Below are 22,649 nucleotides of genomic sequence, written 5' to 3'. Positions count from 1 at the left end.
GTGAAGTAAGACCTCAGTTCTTAAATTTATATTATTAAGAACAGTTTTTAAAGCATAAACTTAGTTTTTTTGTTTTTTACTTGCAAGGTAATAAACACTATAAGGCCCTTAATTAACTTCATTATGTTTCTACTTAACTTTTGTAAATGTAAAGATCTTTATTAAGCTGAAAGGAATGGAAATCTACTACTCTAGGGACACTCACTTTTTAAAAGAAGCTAATGAGAAAGCTAGATGGGGTCTAGAAACTAAAAAAGGAATCTCACTCTAGAGACTGGCTTTATATGAAACCTTAGTTGCTTCAAAATAGGACAATTAATTCTCTTCCCTCCTTCTTTTAACTTGACTATCCTTCCTGATGAAACTAGAGGTGTTGCCAGATGGTCCAAGTCTTTGCTGTTAAGGGCATTATTACTTCCGTTGTGAAATCAGCTTTGGGCTCCTGTGTAATTTACTTTTCTGATTAAGCTTAATAACTTTGATTTACTTGAGATGAGAGAGCTGGATAGCGGGGGTGCTTTTTCCATGATCCAGATTTAGTTACGCTGCCTTGTTAGATATCACTGTGTATGTACGAATTTTTATAAAGTAGGAAGTCACTCTCTGTCTCTAAGTAAGCTCCTTCTTACATTGCCTTTACAGCTCAGGGAAATGAGCACTTTCATAGTTTAACTATTTTTCTTTCTCTTTTCATTCCCTTTCCATATTCCTTTTGTATTTCACCCACACCAAAAAACCTTTCAGAAACACAAAGTAGATCTTTTCTACAAACTACGCCATGTGATGAATGAACTTATTGACCTGCGAAGGCAGCTGCTGTCTGGTCACCTGACACAGGATCAGGTGCGGGAGGTTAAACGGCACATCACCGTGCGTCTGGACTGGGGTAATGAGTAAGTACGACTATTACTTGGGCATCTCTTAGTTTCATTATAGCTCAGTCCTCATAGAATTTAAACTTGATCTAAGCTTCCTTTTAATGATTAAAAGATAATATATTCTCCATACGGTTTTCTAGGTATCCTTTGTTATTTTTGTTTGTTTTTGTTTTCTTGTTGTTGTTGTTTCCCCTAGTTATCAAAGGACATTCACTAATTTTAGTCTGAAGTTTTCTTAGCCTGTGTTTTATTTCTGGAAAGAATTAAATAATTGGACTGGGTTATTCTCTAAGCTGTCTTCCAGGAGATCAAATTCCTTTATTTTAAACCTCACTAATCACAGTATACTTAAAAAGAATTCTGTGGAGCTTTAGAAAAAAAAAAATATAGGAAGTCAGTACAGGGAAGACAGCTCAGCAGATAAAGGTACTTGCCTCCAAACCTTTCCACCTGAGTTTGATCTTCAGATTCTGCAAGGTAGAAGAAAAACTGATTCCTACAAGTTCCTTGACTTCTTCATGGGCATCTGCGTGCCTACACACACAACATATAAACATATGTGTGTATATGAGACTAGTGTTCTTAATACATTTTATAGCCATGCAATTAATCTGAATAACCTACAAATAAAGATTTATACTTCAGAAATTCTTAACTCATTTGTTATTCAAAAAGATTCCTGAATTTGTACATTGGAAGTGATGATTTTCTGTGCCCTTAGAATAAAGTTTGGGGCCTGGAGAAATGGCTCTTTCAGAGGACCCCCGTTTGATTGCTAGCACCAACATGGCAGCTTCCGAGGGTCTACAACTCCAGTTCCAGGGGATGTGTTCTCACTTACGGCTTCTCTGTCACCGCACATGCACATGGTACATATACATGCAGGCAAAATACTCACACACTTAAAATAAAAACAAGTCTTTAAAAAAAATTGAGACTTTGTCATTATATGTTGAGATAGATTAAACTTGTATTTCTTCCTAAATTTAATTATTCATGTCCACTGAACTTTGAAGCAACCAGTTGTTTCCTACTTCAGACATACATATTTACTTAAATATATTTAAATGTTTATATTCAGTTCTTTCAACCAAGGCATTTTGAAATGATAGAAAAGGCACGGGAGCAGAGCACCCACTAGGAAATGAGATATGTGAACCTATTTCGGAAAGGCAGGAAGTATGTTACTGACAGAAGAAGCCAATATAGGCAGAATCAACTTTAGCTAATGTTAGAGCCAGTCTTCTCTGAAGCTTCAAAATCAGGGAAAATGAGAGGGACCTTAAAAGGTCACAGTAATGGTTTGAAAGAAATGTATGGAGAAATGTAACTGAAATTGATTGTAATTTTTCTGAATGGACAAGATTCTATCCTGGTTTAGTTTTGCTTTATTGCTTCCTGTAATTTTTGTAATTTTTGTTATGTACTAAACTTGTATGCTATAGTATATATGAATTAAGGTTCTCCTGACTGTACACTGTAATCACTGTTATATACTAAACTACTTCTGTGCTGTAGTGTCCTGGAATTCAAGTTACACTAATCAGGTAGTGTTCTCTAAATTAATGACTCAGAACAATAAAATACTAAGTAAAATATAATATGTTAAATTACAGCACGACTAATAAATATGCCTCGTCAGCCCCCTACTTTTTATACTATAAAATATCATTGCATCTACTTTAAGCATCAATAGTAGTAGCCAGGAGTGGTGTTGCATGCCTTCAATCACAGTACTCTGGAGTCAAAGATTCCAGGATCTCTTGAGTTTGAGGCTAGCTTGGACTACATAGTGAGTTGCAGGACAGCCAGGACTAAAGAGACCCTGTCTCAAACAAAAGAAAACAAAAATCAATAGTAGTAAATGAACTTGAATCAATGCCATTAATAGCTATACAATTCATCATGTTGCAATTTAACTGCAACCATAAAACCAGTAAATAAAGTATATGATTGTTTTTTAAATATCAGTTAACTTTTTACTGTAATGCTTAAGACACAATCCAAACATATTTTACAATCTTAATGAGCGTAATTTAAAGTGATATCTTATAAACGAGTACAGATTATTTTTTAAGAAAACTAAGAACACTGGAAATACCTTTTGGTAGCTCTAGAACTATTTCATTTTTTCAACTTTTCCAAAAATTAAAATCCATACAAAAACTATTTAAGTCTGCCTCTATTTTTGTTATTTTCTCTTTTTATTTATTTCTCATACAGTACATTCTGACCACAGTCTCCCGTCACTCCAGTCATCCCAGTACCCCTTCCCCAGATCTACTCCTTCTCTCTCCCAGATCCACTCCTCCTCCATTTCCCTTCAGAAAAGAGCAGGCCTCCCAGGGATGTCAACCAAATATGGAAAAACAAGATAAAAATAATATGAGGCCCCACCATTTGCCTGCAAATTTCATGATTTCCTTGTTTTTAATTGCTGAGTAGTATTCCAGTGTGTAAAAGTACCACAGTTTCTGTATCCATTCCTCAACTAAGGGACATCTGGATTGTTTCCAGGTTCTGGCTATTACGAATAAAGCTGCTACAAACATGGTTGAACAGATGTCCTTGTTGTGTACTTGAGCATATTTTGCATATATGCCTAAGAGTGGGATAGCTGGATCTTGAGGTAGCACTATTCCTAATTGTGTGAGAAAGCGCCAGATTGATTTCCAAAGTGATTGTACAAGTTTACATTCCCACCAGCAATGGAGGAGGGTTCCCCTTTTTCTACATCCTCTCTAACATGTGTTATTACTTGAGTTTTTTGTTTTGATTTTAGCCATTCTGATGGGTGTAAGTGCATCTCCCTAATGACTAAGGATGTTGAACCTTTCTTTAAGTGTTTCTCTGCCATTTGATATTCCTCTATTGAGAATTCTCTGAACAGGAGCCTACCTCTGAAAGACTCTACCCAGCAGGGTTTCAAAGTAGAGGCTGAGAGAAATATTTTTATTTTTAATAATACATTACATCATCTCTCCTCTTTCTTTCTTCACTCCAAACCCTTGCATATATTCTTGCTTGCTCTCTTTCAAATTCACGGCCTCTTTTTTTTCATTAATTGTTGTTTTGTGTGTATATGTATGTTAATATACATACAGAGAGCAGACAGACACACAGACATATATAATCCTAAATACAACCTGCTCAGTCTGTATGTTACTTTTATGTATGTTTTCAGGGCTGACCGTTGGTATGGCCTAACCCATTGCTGTGCTCTTCCCAGCAGAAGACTTTTTCTCCCATCCTCAGCATTCTTTAGTTGTCTGTAGTTCTTTTGTAGAGTTGAGTATTATGGTCTTTCTCCCATCTACTTTAGCATTTCTGTTGTTGTTGCCTTGTTCAGCTCATGATTTGGCAGTCGTGTTGGTGATACTTTATGTGTGTAGCTTCTGACATTACTGGAAGACACAACCTCACAGCAAACTTCTTGTTCTTCTGGTTCTTAGAATATTTCTAACCCTTGTCTGCAGTGTTCCCCAAACCTTCAGTGTGATTTTTTTTTTTTTTTGGTAGATTTAACCATTGTGACTGGGGTACACAACTCTGCATTTTGATTGGTTGTGGTTCTGTAATGGTCTCTGTCTCTTGCAAAGAGTTTACTTGCTTTCATGATGCCAAAAGGTGCCATGAAAGCTTCCAAAGGAAGGAGGCAACCCACCAATCCTATTCAACTGTGCTGCTTATGAACAAGCATGAATTTCTCTTAAAAAGATTATGAAATTTTATGTGTTGCATTCTTTAGGAAGGAAGTTTAGATTTGAATAATATCCAGGTATTTGTGAAAACTTTTGTTGAGTTGGAATTATGATTCTGTACATTTTGTTGAAAAAATGAAATTGGTATTTTTATTGTGAAGTCAAAAAATTTTAAATGGATCATTTATAAATTTATAATTCTAGTTATTTTATTTGTGTTTGTCTCAGAGAGAGTCTCACTATGTAGGTTAGCCTGGCCTTGAATTCATGATTATTTTACCTCAGCATCCTTATGTTTCCATTCACAGTCTTCGAAGTAATTTACAGAAAGAAATAGCCAGAATAGGGAATATGTATTAATTACATTTTTTATGCAGTAACTCTTTCTTCAGTGAGAATAGTTACGAGTTTAACTTTTGAAACTTTTCTTCCTGAATTGAGAATTACCATAGTAAGGCCAGAGAGATAGGTCAATAGTCAAGAGTACATTTTGCTCTTGGAAGACCTGAATTTGGTCCCCAGCAGCCACGCCAAGTAGCGCCTAACTGCCTATAACTCCAGCTCCAGGGGAATCTGATGTCCTCTTTTGGCCTCTTTGGGCAGTTGCCCTAACATGCACATATCCCACAAACAGACAACACGTGCATACACTTAATTAAAAGTAAAGTTTTACTTTAAAAAAAAAAACAATCATAGTACATGTAATCCAGTTTTTAGTTTTTACTAGATCACTCCTTAATTATTCTCTATTCCCCAAGATAATGAATTTGATGAACTGAAAAGGCACTTCATTCTGGCTACTTCTAGGAACTGGCAAGCATTGTTCTCAAAGGAGTGAGTTTGATGAGTAACATTTTCTTGACTCAAATCTGGTATATTCCCTGTGTCTAGCACTGTTAGTATGACGTGATCAAAGGAAAAGAGTGGAGCATTGTCTTTAATGAAAGACATCTATCAACTCAGCATTCTAGTCTAACTGAAAATTCTTTTAGAAAAAGAAGTGACCTTTAATTATGATTTTTTAAAAAATTATTGAATTGAAATTTATCTAATAAAATTGATTATTGTGACCTGTACAGTTTGTGGCATTAGTTACATGCATATTGTTTCCCATATATTACAGTCATTTATCTGCAGACATTTGTAATTTTCAGAAACTTTTTGTATAGATCAGGCGGGTTGGTGTATAGTGAACAAGCCAGCTAAGGCACCAGGCCCATCATTACCTGTGTGTATGGTGGCCAGACCACATTTGCATTCAATTCCTGTCCCACTTACTTAGATAGCAATGAGAGTTTTAAATTCTTGTACCTAAAGCATCTGTTTTTCCTTGGGTTATTTGCTTAGTTTCTTTAGTTGTTGTTGTTGTTACTTATTTGTATACTTAGGCTATTGCATATACATTTGCTCCTCTATATGTCAGATTCTATATCCATGGATTAAGCTGATCATAAATGGAAAACGTTTTTCTTAATTTACATGTTTTTTTTTATTATTTCTTAAACAATGCAATACAACAACAATTTGTATAGCATCTACACTAGCATATTAGAAGTGATGTAGAGATGATAAAGTACCTGAGAATATTGTGCAGATTACATGCAGAGTGTATGCTGTTTTATATCAGAGGCTTGACCATCCTTGGATTTTGTTATTCTTGAGGGCTCCTAGCACTAATCCCTCTTGGATACCAAGAGACAGCTGTACATCCCTGAACTTCCAGCAGTTAAAGGATATGTATGAAATGTTTTGTTCCCTCCCACCCATGCTTCCCTTTCCATTTGTTCTCCTCCCCCCATGAATACAGATCTTATTATGTAACCTAGAACTCATTATCTTCTTGCCTCAGTGAGGACTAGGATCTTTGCACAATCTGCTTTGTATATGTGTCTTCTGTGTAGAAAAAATTAAATGGCATGGCTTATAAAGACTTGGAAAATATTTTAAAAGATAATTTTATAATTCTAGTTTTCTAACAAATACTGATATGTTCTTTTCATTCTTAATTATAGTAATTGTTTTACTGTTAATACTTGCTTTTAATATGCTGGCCTTTATCTTCATCATATAGTTTTTATTTTCCGTTTTTATTTTACCATTATCTTGTAATTTGCTACTTTCAGGTCCGATACAGGCTTGTTATGTTTTGTTTTGTTTTCTGATGCCATGATAAATACCACAAAAGCAACTTAGTGAGGAAAGTGTTTATTTCCTCTTACAATTTATAGTCCATCTTGAAGAGGAATAAGGGTAGGAACTTCAGGCAGGAAGTAAAGCAACGATCATAGATAAACACTGCTTACCGCCTTGCTTTCATGACCTGCTCAGCCTACTTTCCTATAAAACCCATGGCCACCTGCCCAGGGGTGGCACCACTGTGCCACATCAGTTTTAAGAAATTGTCCAGACTAGCTCATGGGCCAATTTGATGGAGACATTTTCTCAGATGAGATCAGTCTTCCCAAATTATTCTAGCTGTGTCAAATTGACAAAAGAAAAACAAACAACACCTAGCACAAAGCTATAAACTATAAGTAAAATAATCCTACATTTTGGGTGCACAACTGACTTTATTTTAAATGAGTAGGAGTTTTAGTTTTGTGTACTGAAAGAGCTTACAGAATTAATTTTGCTAACACGTTATGAAAAGGTTCATAGCTTAAAATAGGGTGGTGGTTGTTGTTTTGAAAAGTCCCATGGAAGTAAGGGGAACAAGGACTATTTCTAACAGGAACTCAATGACTGGCTCTTTGACCTCCCTACCTCCCAAGGGAGGAGCAGTACTGTTAGGCCACAGAGGAGGACTTTGCAGCCAGTCCTGAAAATACCTGACAAAACGGAGTCATATGAAAAGGGAGGAAGTCCTCCCCTATCCGTGGACTTGGAAAGGGGCAGGGAGGTGATGAGGGAGGGAGGGTGGGATTGGGGAGGGAATGAGGGATACAGCTGGGATGCAGAATTAACAAAATGTAACTAATGAGAATAATAATAATAAAAAAGAAAAGTCCCATAGAATACTTTTGCCACACATAGTAATTCATAATCTTATTTGAAGTTAGATGGTCACAGAACTCTCTGAAACTCTGGTAAGTATAGCTCTCCTTGAGAAAAAACAAAACATGATGGTCTTCAATCTTGTCACAATCCATTTCATAGGTCTACAACCCTCCAGCTTCACTGATCTTCAGGGTTTAGAGCTAATATCTTAGACTGTGAGAAGGGGACTAATATTTATTGACTATAAATTACATCTGGTGTTCTTTCCACTGCTTAATGCTAACACACCATCAGCTGAAAAAGTATCATCATTTCTTTTTTTCTTTCCAAAATTATATCTTTAAGTTCTATTGCTCGAGTATTCCATAACCCTCTGTCTAATGTTAAAGATACTACAGCTTATCTGTGTTTAGGACTTAGCAGTGTTAGTACTAAATTGGAAACAATAAACAACTAAATTAAAACACATTTCTAGATGTGAGTTTTTGTTTGTTTTGTTGAAACAGAGTCTCACTGTATTTATATATAGTATTTATATATAGTCCTGAAACTTGCTTTGTGGTCCAGGCTGGAATTGAACTCACAGAAATCTGCCTGCCTCTGCCCTTGAGTGCGGAGATAAAAAGTGTGCTACCATGGTAGCTTCTGGGACATGATTTTTATGTGTTAATTTTTTCTTTTAATGAAAATAATATATAATTGAACTGTGAGCATATTGGTATGGTGGGAAAAATAGAGAAATAAAAATGGCTTATTATTTGCCTAACAAAAAGTAGTCTTAAAGAAATAAAGTACTGTTATGAACATACTGAATGAAAGCTTTTTGTAATTACAAGTGGAACTGCTTGGTAACTAGAATTGTGTCTTAAAATCCCTTGCTTTATTTATTTGCCTCAAAGTGAGTACAATTAGATGTTGCTAGATAAAGGCAGGTGCTCAAAGCTCCATCTACAAAATCATGACAGGTGATCTAGTGTCCTGTTCTACAGAGAGATGAGTAATCTGAGGACCCGCAAATCTGAGAGTGGTCTTTCTCTTTATTAGGCATTTGGGCCTGGACTTGGTACCTCGGAAGGACTTTGAAGTAGTGGATTCAGACCAGATTAGTGTCTCGGATCTCTATAAAATGGTAAGATCTTAACAAGAGAGATGGATTGTTCTTTCATCCCTCATTTTTCTCCTTTGTTTTCCATGATAATGTTGTAGATTGTGATTAAGTTTCAAAGCAACCTTTTAAAAACTGTCCCTTTTCTTCTGTCTCCATATTTAAGAAGCAACTATTCTTACTCGGATGTCACACTTTCCAAATGGAAATACAAAACAGAGTTCTCAAACTCATTATACTTTCTAGGGTCACTTCTCTGCAAATTCTGCTCTCCTGGCTTTTCTTCCACTTACCATGGTTAATAACATTATATACCCTCCTTGCCTTTTATAATGAAAAGATGGTTAAAGTTGCAAAGAACTAGTTATTAGTTGAAACAATGATTGGAAAAAGTGATTGACCCTGGAAATGATACACTAACCTTTCTAGAGACATGCTGTTGTGAAGAAGCATATTCAGGGTCCTGCTTTCAGCCACCATACTCATAGTGCTTATCCATGGTCTATGAGCAGTAGAAGATGGACAGCGCTAACATACTCTTAACATACAAGGGTTTTCATTCTCAGGGTGAACCTTGTAGATGACAAAGCATATAAATATCTGATCGATTTTTAGATGTTTGTTAGTTATTGTAAAAGTATACTAGACAAGTAAAATTGAACTGTAATGCAATTTTTTTTTAGGTATGGGGTTGAATTATAAACTCAGACTGAAGTTAAGAATACTCAATAAAAATTATAAACGTTAAGCCCCAGTCGTATTATGTAATAGTTGTGTGACGTAGTTACCCATATTTAACTACTTCTAGCAATACACTGTGTTTTGTTGTATAATACCTAAATCATGTGATAGTTATAAGAATATGATGTTGTATGTAACTAAAAGATCAATAGATCTAAATAAACATTTTAATGAAAAAATATACTGGGTTGATTGATAACCACAACTATATGTTACATGCTGGATGATAAATTTTTAAAAAGCAACATTGTAATGTAAAATACAGTAGAAATGTAAGGTGAAAAGTTCTGTATAAGGGACTTCACTTTGAAGCCGCAAGTTTTAGAAACCTTTAAGAAAATGAAATACTTTTGGAGAACATAGTACTGATTAGTGGAGAGTATTCCCAGTGCCTGCTATCATGAGCCTGCGTTAGGAGTTCTAATCTAGTGGATAGATCACAAACAATTACCATTGTATGTGCTTCACAGCATAAATATAGTTTATGTTGATATTAGAATCAGTTATTAGTATTCTGGGGACTGGAAAAGGTATGGAAATAACTTCCAAAATTGCACACAATATAAGGAAATAGGAGTTCCAGAAAATGTGAGATATTTGATATTTTTGGCTAAGAAGGTGTCAGGAGCTGAATTGTGAAGAGGTTTGTACGCACCAAGTTAAATTCTCTCCAGAAGACTGATAGAACATGATAGTAAGTTTTTCAGATCATAAAATGGAACCACAGTAAGAGATCTTTACTTTGGAAATTTAGGCTAGAACCAGGACAGTGGAAATGGTAAGAAGCTGTTGGATATTGAATATACTTTGGCATTAGAGCCAGAGTCATTGATAGATTGAATTAGAATGCATGTGTACAGAAAAGAGATAGATTAGAGAACAATGACTCCTGTATTTTATCTGCCCAGATGATAGAAGTACAATAAGGAACTATATAGAGGAATCAGATTTCTGTGGGTGTGTGTGAAAGAGACCTTTAAAAGATAATACTGAAGAATAATTTATTTTTCAGTATGAAAGAGTAGACAAGGGAGAAGGGAGATCAAAGGTACTATGTGCTATCCAAGTGGAACCTGCCCCCAATAAAATGGGCAAATTGTTATGATCAGTATAAGGAAGACCCAAGGTAACATTTGTGTAAGTATCTAAGAGAATAACTGTTGAGAATTGGCCCACAATAGATGAACAGAAAGTAACCAGAAAGCTTATTTGTAGAAGAAAGACTCGATATCTGGTAACCTTAGAGCAACCAGAGTGCATCAAGACCCTGTACATTGGTGCTCCCATGGCTGTGGGTTCTAACTCTGAGGATTTTACTAATTTCCAATAGAAAATATTCAGAGAAAAAAGTGATGTCTGTTTTAAACACATTGCTCCATACTTAGAAAAAAAAAAAAAACAACCTCTTTTATTTAAAATTTTTATATCTCTTTCTCCCTGCTCCACCCCAATGTCTTCCAAAAACGCAGCACCAGGTAGGAGAGAGAAAGCGTTAGTGGGAGAGAGGTTGCCGTTCTCTCAGCTGCTTCCTGCTGGTTAGGGTCGTCAGTTTCCTTGGTGTGAGGCCAATCCTTGTTTCAGGAGATCTCCCAACTTTTTGTCTCACCACATCAACAGCAACAGGAGCCAAAGGGTGGAAGCAGCAGAGCTTCTCCACACTTCCGTGGCTCTGGCGTTTACTCTCTCTCCAGTGTTCTCAGAGTTAAACTATCTGCAGCTGGCAAAGAGCCCCTCTCAGAGCCTTCACTGAACAAATCATTTGCTGCTGCTGTCAGAAGCAGTCCTATATCCCACACCTGGGGTTAAAACAAAAACATGTTCATACCACAACATTTCATTATTCCAAATTGTGTCTTAGTCAAGGTTTCTATTGCTGTGATAAAACCCCATGGTCAAAGGTTTATTTCGATTTCGCTTCCGCTTCCGCATCACAGTCCTTTGTCAAAGGAGGTCAAGGCAAGAACTCAAGGCAGGAACCTGGAGGCAGGAATTGAAGCAGAGGCCATGGCGGTGCTGAGTACTAGATCCCCAAGGCTTGCTCAACCTTTTTTCTTACACTGTCCACAGGTGGCACCACCCACAATAGGATGATCCTTCTCACATCAAACACTAATTAATAAAATATCCCACAGGCTTGCCTATAGGCCAGTCTTCTGGAGGCATTTTTATCAAGTATGGTTCCCTCTTCTCAGATAACTCTAGCCTATGTCAAGTCCACAAAAAAACCCAACCAAGAGCTATTTCTAAACAGGGTGGTATAGCTTCTCATTATATAACATTTACATTGTATCTGGTATTTTAAGCAGTTGAGAGACAATTTAAAAAGCAGAATGTGTGTAGGCTGTATCCATCTTACAGGTTTTGGTATCTGTGAAAGCCTAGAGAAATTTCTGTATAAAAAGAATGCCTATAATTTAAAGAAAAATAATTATACCAGTGATAAAAATATAAAACAGAAGAAATAATTGATGTTTATTGACTAATTTAGCAGTGAACAATGGTTTAGGTTATAATATTATGAACAGTTTAAGCCAAAAATTTTGAGAGGAAGACAGATGAAGAGAAGATGTAAAAAACTTTTAAATCTTAAGCTGCCATTAGATAAGAAGCCATTAGATAACTTAAAATTGGATAAAGGGAAAACATTTAGAAGTATTTGAAAATTTCTGGAGAATAAAATAGAAAGGAGCTAAAATTGCTTATTTCTATGAAGCAGGACAGACGGGGGAAACCTAATAATTTTTATTGCAAACCTTTGCAGATATTTAGCTTTTAATTTTTTAAAATTTATTATTTATTACAATTTATTCATTTTGAATCCTGGCTGTGGTCCCTTACCTCATCTCTCAATCTCACTTCTCCACCTATGCCCCTCTCCTAGTCCACTGATTGGGAAGGTTCTCCTCTCCTTCTATCTGACTCTAGCCTATCAGGTCTCAACAGTACTGGCTGCATTGTCTTTCTCTGTGGCCTGACAAGGCTGCACCCACCCCCCCCAGGGGGAGGTGATCAGAGAGTCTGCCACTGAGTTCATGCCAGAGACAGTCCCTGCGCCACTTACTAGGAAATCCACTTGGAGACCGAGTCTGTGGGCTATATCTGAGCAGGTGAGCAGGGGGTTTTAGATCCTCTCCATGCATGGTCTTGGTTGAGATATCAGTCTCTGCAGGGTCCCTAGGGCCCTTTCTTTTTTTCTTTTTTTTTTTTTTTTTTGGCTCTGTTGGTCTCCTTTTGTAGCTCCTGTCCCCTCCAGGTCTATTTCCCTCATCTTTCGTAAAATTCCATGCCCTCTGCCCAGAGTTTGGCTATGATTCTCAGCATCTGTTTTGATACCCTGCTGGGTAGACTCTTTCAGTAGCCCTCTGTGGTCAGCGCCTGCCCTGTTCCCTGTCTTCTCCTGTTTTCGATGTCTATCACATTTGCCCTTCCGAATGAGGATTGAGCATCTTCCCTAGGGTCTTCCTTGCTGTTTAGCCTCTTTAGGACTATAGATTTTAGTATGCTTATCCTATATTATATGTCTAATAACCACTTACGAGTGAGTATATACTATGTGTGTCTTTCTGCTTCTGGGTTACCTCACTTAAGATAATCTTTTCTAGTTCCCACCATTTGCCTGCAAAGTTCATGATTTCCTTGTTTTTAATAGCTGAGTAGTATTCCGTTGTATAAATGTACCACAATTTCTGTATCCATTTCTCCGTTGAGGGACATCTAGGTTGTTTCCAGATTCTGGTTATTACAAATAGAGCTGCTGTGAACATGGTTGAGCAAATATCCTTATTGTATACCTGAGCATATTTTGGATATGTGCCTAGGAGTGGGATAGCTGGATCTTTAGGAAGCGCTATTCTTAATTGTCTGAGAAAGCACCAGATTGATTTCCAAAGTGGTTTTACAAATTTACATTCCCACCAGCAATGGAGGAGAGTTCCCCTTTCTCCACATCCTCTCCAGCATGTGTTGTCACTTGAGTTTTTTATCTTAGCCATTCTGATGGGTGTAAGGTAGAATCTCATGGTTGTTTTGATTGATATTTGGCATTTAAAATATATGCTTTACTTTTATTATTTTTTTCATCAAAATACTGATTTATCCTAAAAGCTTAAATTCAAACCTTTTGTTTTCTATTCTATTTTTCTTTTGTTTAGTGTATTTGGTTTTTTAACATTGAAAGAATCAGCTATATAATAAACTGGCATAGCGGTACACACCTTTAATCCTAGTACTTGGGAGGCAGTGAGAAGCCGATCTGTATGAGTTCAAGGCCAGCCTGGTCTGCATGTGAGTTCCAGGACAGCCAGAGAATACATAGTGAGATTTTGTCTTGAAAATGGAAATAAAGAAGACAACAAAAAAGAGCTGTAATAAAGAAAACCTGGTTGAGAGTTCACAAATTCACCACCTAAGGATTTTATGTTAGCTTATATAAAAAAATGTAAATAATTTGGGCCTAGTGTAGATAAGAGGACATACTTTACTGCCCTTGCAGAAGTCTCTAATTCTGTTCTCAGCACCCTTGTCAGGCAGCATACAATTGCCTCTAATTGCAGCTACAGAGGATCTAATGCCCTCTCCTGGCCTGCAGGATGAACACCTGGATTCACATGCATATAGATGCATGCACGCGCGCGCGCGCGCACACACACACACACACACACACACACACACACACAAACACACACACACACACAGTCTCTCTGTCTCTCTCTGTCTCCTGTCTCTTTCTCTCTTTCTCTTTGTGTGTCTCTCTCAAGAAGTAAATCTTTTGGGGAATTGGAAAAAGAGCTCAGTAGTTAAGAATATTGGCTACCTTTTCTGGCTTTGGTTACCAGCACCTGACAACAAACAACTATCTGTAACATCAGTCCCAGGGTATCTGATACACTTTTCTAGCCACTACAGGTACCAGGCACACATATGGTACCAATACATACGTATAGGCAAGGCACATATACATACAAATAATAAAATAAAATTTTAAACAAATATATTATAAAAAAGGAAATAGACAATAATTCATACATTTTTGCTAAATATTAAAAGTTACCAATGATCAGTGAGGTCCAAAAAAGTCTTTCTATTAAAGTTTAAGTAAAATTAGAGATTATAAAAATTAAGTATGGAACTTTCTAATTTTATTACTTTTTGTTAAACATTTTCTTTAAAATTATAGTTAATATTTTAGTGTATAAATGTTCTCTCATTGCAGAATTAATCATTTGACTGTATTATTTATCAAAATATAGGTGTCACTGATAATCCTGATCTTATATTTTCTTGTAAGATTCACAATTCTTAACACAGTCCCTAGTGTATACAACAATTAATTTTATTATTCAAGCTAATTCTTTGTTCAAAGATGTATAGTTTTGTTTTCATGTTGGTAGATCTGATTGACTCAATAGACTAGAGATTTTAAAGGACTGAAAACATTTGAACTGGAAGAATAATGCTAGAAGAAGTAATGTAGTCTGTGCATTTCTTAATTTTTTAACTTTTTATTCTTTATGAGTTTCACGTCATATACTCCAGTCCTGCCCATATTCCTTCATATCCATCCTTCTCCCTTGTAGCCTCCCCCCCAAAAAATTAAAAAAACACACATGCATACAAACAACATCAATAACAGCAAAAGCATATAAAACATCTCATTGTGGAAACTGTGTGTCCCACAGTATATACCTCTGTCCACACATCTTCACATGTAAATGTTTATTGTAATGAGTCATTGAGCTTGTTCAAGATCTCTAGCTTCTGTGACACCATCAATATTGGATCCTCATCAGGAATTCTCCCAGCTTTCTGTTGTTGCCCTGTGTCATGGAGATCCTGCAGCTTTAGATCAGCAGGTCTGGCCCTTTCACAGATGATATAGATTTTGAGGTGGGCCAACTGAGAGCCCTGGATCTGGGCCTGGGTGGTAGCTGAGCTGGTCAGTGACTGATTCTCCCTTTTCTGCAGTACCAGGGTGAGTTCCAGCACTGCTCCAGTTAGGCTGCCCAATGCTGCCATTGGCAAGAGGCAAGGTCAGCTCTTCTGCTCTCATGCCCACACGTCCAGAGCCAGCTCTGCTGTGCTCCCCAATCAAAGTGCAGGGCCCACTCTCCCAAGTGCTGCAGCCTGAGAGGAGCTAGGCCAGCTCTCCCACTCTCCCGCCCTTAGGACTGGCTCGCTTGTTTTTTCACCATCAGGGCCAGCTCCACTGTTACAGCTGGTTGAGGAGCAGGGCCAGCTCACTCATCCTTATGACCCCAGGACCAGGACTTCTGACTGCTGCAGGTGGTGAGGTGTTGGTAGGGGGCATCACCCACACCCACACTACCTTAGAACAGATGAGTGGTGGGGCCAGCTCTCCCACATGGGGTTGGCGCGCCTGTACCTCATCACCAGGGTCAGCTCTGCTGTGCTGTTCAGGTGAGGTCAGGACCTGCTCTCCCGAGTATTGCAGTTGGTGAGGGGTGGGGCCATCACCCCTCACCCATACCCCCACTACAATAGACTAGTAGTGGTGGTAAGCCTTCCCATACTCAATGCCATTGGGACTGGATCACCCACACCCATGCCATTATGGCTAGTTCCACTGTGCTGCCTGGTTGAGGCACAGGGCTCACTCTCCTGAGTGCTGCTGCCAGTGAAAGATAGGGCCACCTTTCCAGAACACCATAGCCAGTGAGGAGGGGCACCGGTTCTGCCCAGATACTGGAATTTCACATAGTCCTCGGCCTGACCAGGGATGTCCTCATGATCTCTAGTGGTAATATGAGCCACAGGTATTGACACCGACCCCTGTTGCTGTGTAGCCACAGACCCAGACATGGCCCACAGTGGCAGCTTGAGCTGGGACCTCACCAGGACCCTAGTGGCAGGGCTGGCCACTCACAGCAGGCTCCTCCTCTCCACTCGTGAGTTTCCAGTTCCCTCTCACTTCACAATGCTCAAGCTGCTCCACTTCTTTCTCTCTCATCTGACAACCACACACTTGCACATTGTGGTGGCTTCTGCTGCAAGCAGGCCACACAGCTGGCAAGCCCCTGGTTGACATCCTCCACCCCAGCTCTGCTACATGGCATGGCAGTCTACAGCCTGTGTGCACTTTGTGCCCGAGGGCAGGTTTGTGGGTGGCATGGTGGTCTGCAGGCTGTGCTGCCTGGTTTTCATTTTATTTTTATATTTATGAGTCCTAGGCATAAAACATCTTTGGTTACCAAGCCAGACATCAAGTTAGGATGACCAAAGGACTGCCATCTGCTTACACTACCGATACGGTTTCTCTTTGTCCATGGTGGGGGTTGGGGGGTTTCTTAATTTTTTAAGTTGTATTTACCTTCTATGCTATTAGGATATGGAGATAAATAGGGTATTATTTTGCTTCCTGGAAGCTCATGGACTAAAGTTAGGTAGTAAACATGGAAACATTAATGAATTAAATTCTTGATATATGTGATGATTGCTGTTAGGAGGAAAGTTCTAGCTAACCAGCTGAAGACTGCTTGACACTAGGGTGGTGATTTTTCTTATTTCTTTTTTTATTATTTATAGAGTATTCTGCCTGTATTTGTGCATACAGATATGAAGAGGGCACCAGATCTCATCACAGGTGGTTGTGAGCCACCATGTGGTTGCTGGTAATTGAACTCAGGACCTTTGGAAGAGCAGCCAGTGCTCTTAACCTCTGAGCCATCTCTCCAGCCAACCTTATTTATTTATTTATTTGTTTGTTTGTTTGTTTGTTTGTTTATTTATTCATTCATTCATTCATTCATTCATTCATTCATTCATTCTCTCATACAATACATCCAGATCACAGCCTCCCATCCTTTTACTCCTCCCAGTTCCCCAAAACACACATGTCTCTTCTTCCCCAGATCCACTGCTCCTTCATTTACCTTCATAAAAGAACAGACCTTCCAGGGATATCATCTGAACACAGCATAATAAGATGCAATAAGACTGGGTACAAACCCTCAGTATCAAGGCTGGACAGGGCAACCCAGTAGGAGGAAAAGGGTCCTAAGAGTAGGCAAAAGAGTCAGAGATATCCCCACTCCCACACTTCGGAGTCCCACAAGAACACCACGCTACACAAACGTAACACATATACAGAGAACCTAGCACAGACCTACTTGTACAGGCTCCATGACAGTCTCAATGAGCCTCTTTGAGCCCTGCTTAACTGATTCTGTGGGCCATGTTCTTGTGGTGACCTTAACCCCCCTGGATCCTACAATTCTTCCTCCTCCTCCTCTTCTCCTGGGTTCCCCGAGCTCCACCTCATGTTTGGCTTCAGGTCTCTTGAGTCTGTTCTCATTAGCTGCCAAAGGAAGCCTCTCTAATGACTTGTCAAGGCACCAGTCTGTAAGTATAGCAGAATATCATTAGGAATCATTTCTTTGCCTTTTTTCCCCCAGTCGTTTTTGGTTCTACCCTAGGTCTCTGGGCTTCCCATTTCTAGCCTTTAGACAGTGTCAAGTGTAGTCTCCTTCCTGTGGTGTGAGCCTCAAGTTAGACTAGTCATTGGCTGGCCCCTCCCACAAGCTCTGAGCCACCACTGCCCCAGCACATCTTGCAGGCAGGACAGAGTGTGAATTGAAGGGTGTCTACTCCCACCATGGAAGCTAGCCTGGTTACAGAAGATGGCCAGTTCAGGCTCTGTATTCTTCATTAGTTTGAATCTTCGCTAGGGTCACTCATAGATTCTAGGAGCTTTGCACGGCACGAGGTTTCCACATTGCTCGCTCTCAATTGCTTTCCAGTTCCAGTTTTCTTTCCTGTTACTCCTCCATCTCCCACTTGATCGCTCCTATTCCCATTCCAACCTACTCCCAGTCCACCTGCAAACTGTATTCTGTTTCCCCTTCCCAGGGAGAGCCATATGTCCACCTATATGCCTCCTTGTTACTTAGCCTCTCTGGGTCTGTGAATTGTAGCATAATTACTTTTCACTTAAACAGCTAATATCCATTTATAAGTAAGTACATACCATGTTTGTCTTCCTGGGTTTTGTTTGTTTCACTCATGATTTTTCTAGTTCCATCTATTTGCTGGTGAATTTCATGATTTTTTTTTAAACTGCTGAGCAATACTCCATTGTGTAAACGTACCACATTTTCTCTACCCATTCTTCGGTTGAAGGACGTCTAGGTTGTTCCCAGCTGTTATGAATAAAGCCACTGTGAATGTTGATGAGCAAGGGTTCTTGTAGCAGGGTGGAGCGTCTTCTGCGTATATGCCCAGGGGTGATATTGGCCTGGAGGTAGATCACTTCCCGTTCTTCTGAAGAACTACTCTGTGGTTTCCCAAGAGCTTCTCAAATGCTGGTTGTGATTCTTTTCTCTGCCCATATGAAAAACTGTCCCAAAAGTTGATGCCTGCAATGTCTAAAATATTTGTTATAATCAGCAGCTGTATTTCATGAACTCTTGCATATAGTTCTAGTGGCAAATTTATGACTAGCAAAATTGATAATAACTTTAATAGCCAATAAATTTCTTCTCCCACCCCACACTGGTCAAAGACTATTTTTTTTTATTTTTATCTTTCTCATTATTTATTTATTCACTTTAGATCCTTATCGCAGTCCTCTCTCTCCCCTCCTCCTGGTCCCACCCTCTCTCCCCTTCTCCTCAGAAAAGGGGAGCCCCACCACCAACCCATCCCGGCACATCAAGTCACATCAGGACTAAGTTTTTCCTCTTCCACTGAGGTCCAACAAGTCAGTACAGCTAGGAAATAGTGATCCAAAAGCAGGCAACAGAATCCACGTCAGAGATGGCCCCTGTCTAATTGCTAGGGGACGCTCGTGAAGACGGAGCTGCCCATCAGCTACATATGTGTAGAAGACCTAGATTCATTCCATGAATGCTCTTTAGTTGGTAGTTCAGTTTCTGTGAGCCCCTATGGTCCTCAGTTAGTTGATTTATGTTGGTCTTCTTGTGGAGTTCTTGTCCCCTCTGGGTCCCTCTATCCTTCCTCTAACTCTTCTACAGGACTCCCTGAGCTCTGTCTAATGTTTAGCTGTGCGTCTCAGCATCTGTTTTGATCTGCTGCTGGGTGGAACTTCTTAGAGGGCAGTTATGCTAGGCTTCTGTCTGCAAGCATAGCAGAGTATGGTGAATAGTGTCAGGCATTTAGCCAATGCATTTTTAAGTCAATAAAGAATGGCTTGATGCTGTCTCTGATGTAGAATAAAACAGAATTATTTTTGCCTACTAACATTATAGTGACAGCCGGACGATGGTAGCATATGCCTTTAATCCCAGCACTTGGGAGGCAGAGAATGTAGATTTCTGAGTTCAAGGACAGCATGCTCTATAGAGCAAGTTTCAGGGCAACCAGAGCTACACCAAGAAACACTGTCTTGAAAACAAACAAACAAAAAACATTATAATGACATATAATCAATGAGCTACAGAAAACCTAAATTTTTTGAAACCTATTGGTTTATGAAGTTTGTTTTTTCACTGTCTGAGGTCAAGCCCAGAGCCTAGTGTAGGCTAGATAAGTGCTGTAACATTGAGTTATAACTCCAACCCTTAAAGTGTTTCAAAACAGTTTTACATGTGATGTTTTCTTTTGTGTAATAAACATTCTATTAATAATTTACCCAGCCTAAAAACTTCATTTTATTACTTTAATATGTATCATGGGAACATGCAGGTCCAGGAATAAACATTAATAATCAATAGTAATTAGCTAATGTCGCCAATTTACATAGATAATTATATATGACATTTAAATTCTCATTTAATTTTATTTAGTTATTATAGTGTTTGTGAATGAAATGAGGCAATTCTACTGAAATAATAATTCTTATCTCAGCTATGTGAAACACCAGTTGAGTTCTGTAACATAACCTTTAGTGGCAAAAAGGAAGCAGAAAACTAGTTCCAGGTGCTAAATGCTTGCATTGTCATGGTGTTCTTGGACAGGATTTACTCGTAAATGTGAATGACATTTTCCCCTCTAATGTACCTTTAGTAATACTATCAATTAGGAATAATAAGAACAGTAGTTACAATCATAATTATCCATTTACAATATGATTGATACTATATTGAGTTAATCCATGTAAACTTCTATAAAGTTGATGTAAGCACAAAATTTTATATTGAATTTATAGATGAGAAAATACCCAGCTAGTAGACATGAGTCAAGATTCAAAACCAGAATCAAACTTATGTAATTAAGTTCCTAACTTATAATATATGAGTAATTCCCACTATGCAATTTGAGCATCAAAAGAACTTACTAGTGGGTCCCTGGAGTTCACTGGACAGCAAGGCTAGCCAGTTGGTGAGCTTTAGGTACATTGAGAGCCCTGTCTCAAAAATTAAAGTGGAAATCAATTGAAGAAGATATTCAACACTGTCTTCTGGATTATACACCTGCATGTACATTCATGTATGCCTGAAACAATGTCCTGGGAAATATGAGACAAGTTCTTACCTTTGTTTTATAATTGAAGGAAAGACAAGTTTTGTTTTAAAGAGGTCCCAAGCAGTGAAGGAGCTGCTTGCTCTCCTCATTGACAGCATATTCCAGTTCCTGCTTGGATTTGGTTTGGGCAAAATGGTTGGAATGTTTCTGGCTTAGAAGTATGATGTACATGCCAAGCTTAGCTAGAAACTGGAAGAGATTACAATTTTTAAAAGGACTTGGAAGCCAAGAAGAAACACCCTAGTTCTTAATGCCCAGTACTGCAGCCTGGATCCACTGGTTCCACCTCTTGGGGCCCTGCTTCCTTTACAGCTTTTGTGCTCCTCTGCAGTCTCCAATCTTGTGTGTTGCCTCAGAGCCCAACATGGGGCCAGAACTTAAGAGTCACCCTTTATGTTCCCATCGGCCTCCCCACTTCCCATATCTTTCAGCTATTCAGAGGCTCTAAGATACTGGAATTATGATGCTGAATTTACAAGCACACTTTTTTTAAAATTTTCTAATTTTCATTACATTTTATTTTTTTAATTCTTTATTAATTACACTTTATTCACTTTGTATGTCCCCCCCGTGGTTCCCTCCCTCCTCCAGTCCCAATCCCTCCCTTACTCCACCATCTGCTTGTTTGCTCCTCCCCAAGTCCACTGATAGGGGAGGTCTTTTCTTTCCTTCTGATCCTAATTAATTAGGTCTCATCAGGAGTGGCTGCATTGTCTTCTTCTGTGGCCTGGTAATGCTGCTTCCTCCTCGGGGGGAGGTAATTAAAGAGCAGGACAATCAGTTCATGTCAGAGACAATCCCTGTTCCTATTACAATGGAACCCACTTGGATACTGAACTGCCATGGGCTATATCTGTGCAGGGGTTTTAGGTTATCTCCATGCATAGTCCTTGGTTGGAGTATCAGTCTCAGGAAAGACCCCTGTGCTCAGATTTTTTGGTTCTGTTGCTCTCCTTGTGGAGTTCCTGACCTCTCCAGATCTTACTGTTTCCCACTTCTTTTCTAAGATTCCCTGCACTCTGCCCAAAGGTTGCCCATAAGTCTCAGCATCTGCATTGATAGTCTGCAGGGCAGAGCCTTTCAGAGGTCCTCTGTGTCAGGCTCCTGACTTGTTCCCTCTTTTCTCCTTCTTCTGATGTCCATCCTCTTTGCCTTTCTGGATAGGAATTGAGCATTTTAGCAAAAGTCCTCCCTCTTGATTAGTTTCTTTAGGTGTACAGATTTTAGTAGGTTTATCCTATATTATATGTCTATATGAGTGAGTATATACCGTGTGCATCTTTCTGCTTCTGGGATCAAGCACAACTTTTAATTAGTAGTTGTTCACCTGTCCTTTGAAACGCCTACCACTTACTGTCAAAAGAAAGAAAGAGCTTTGGATAGCTGATCAGATAAGTAATGCTGATTTCACTGTCTAGCAGTTACTGGGGGATTGTTAGATATCTGTCGTTTCAAAGTACTGAAAATTAGTTTCTCCAAAAAAGTTCAGTCTATGTTATAGAGCTCAGATCTACATCTTGTAGCTTCAGCCAGTGATAAAATAAAGAGTAGAGAGCTGTTTGGGAGATTTTGATAAAGGGCTCCATTGTGAAAAGCCTGAAGAAACTGCATCAAACAGCCCAGAAAATTATACAATGTAAGAGATATTGCCAAATCAGAAATCTAGCATCAAACATCCATCCAAAGTGTGGTTTGGTTATTATCCAGAATAGAGAGGTTTGAGTTTTACACATAGAAAATACCTCCTTCTCGTGTGTGACCTCCAGTGAGAGAGTCTTTTCCTGTGAG

The 22,649-nt window shown here is 38.7% G+C and overlaps 1 protein-coding gene across 1 annotated transcript in view; it reads left to right on the top strand.

Annotated features, from left to right (window-relative positions):
• The window catches only part of Dock3 (dedicator of cytokinesis 3), a 270,999-nt gene that overhangs the window by 79,289 nt on the left and 169,061 nt on the right, over positions 1–22,649 (top strand). The window contains exons 6-7 of the mRNA XM_055629516.1: positions 745–893; positions 8,621–8,705. Of these exons, the coding sequence (XP_055485491.1) occupies positions 745–893; positions 8,621–8,705 (234 nt within the window). The remainder of the gene's footprint in view (positions 1–744; positions 894–8,620; positions 8,706–22,649) is intronic.

Source organism: Psammomys obesus, unplaced genomic scaffold (genome assembly GCF_907164565.1).
Source record: "Psammomys obesus unplaced genomic scaffold, mPsaObe1.curated_primary_1811, whole genome shotgun sequence".
Lineage (NCBI taxonomy): Eukaryota > Metazoa > Chordata > Mammalia > Rodentia > Muridae > Psammomys > Psammomys obesus.
This window is presented reverse-complemented; position numbering and strand designations above follow the sequence as displayed.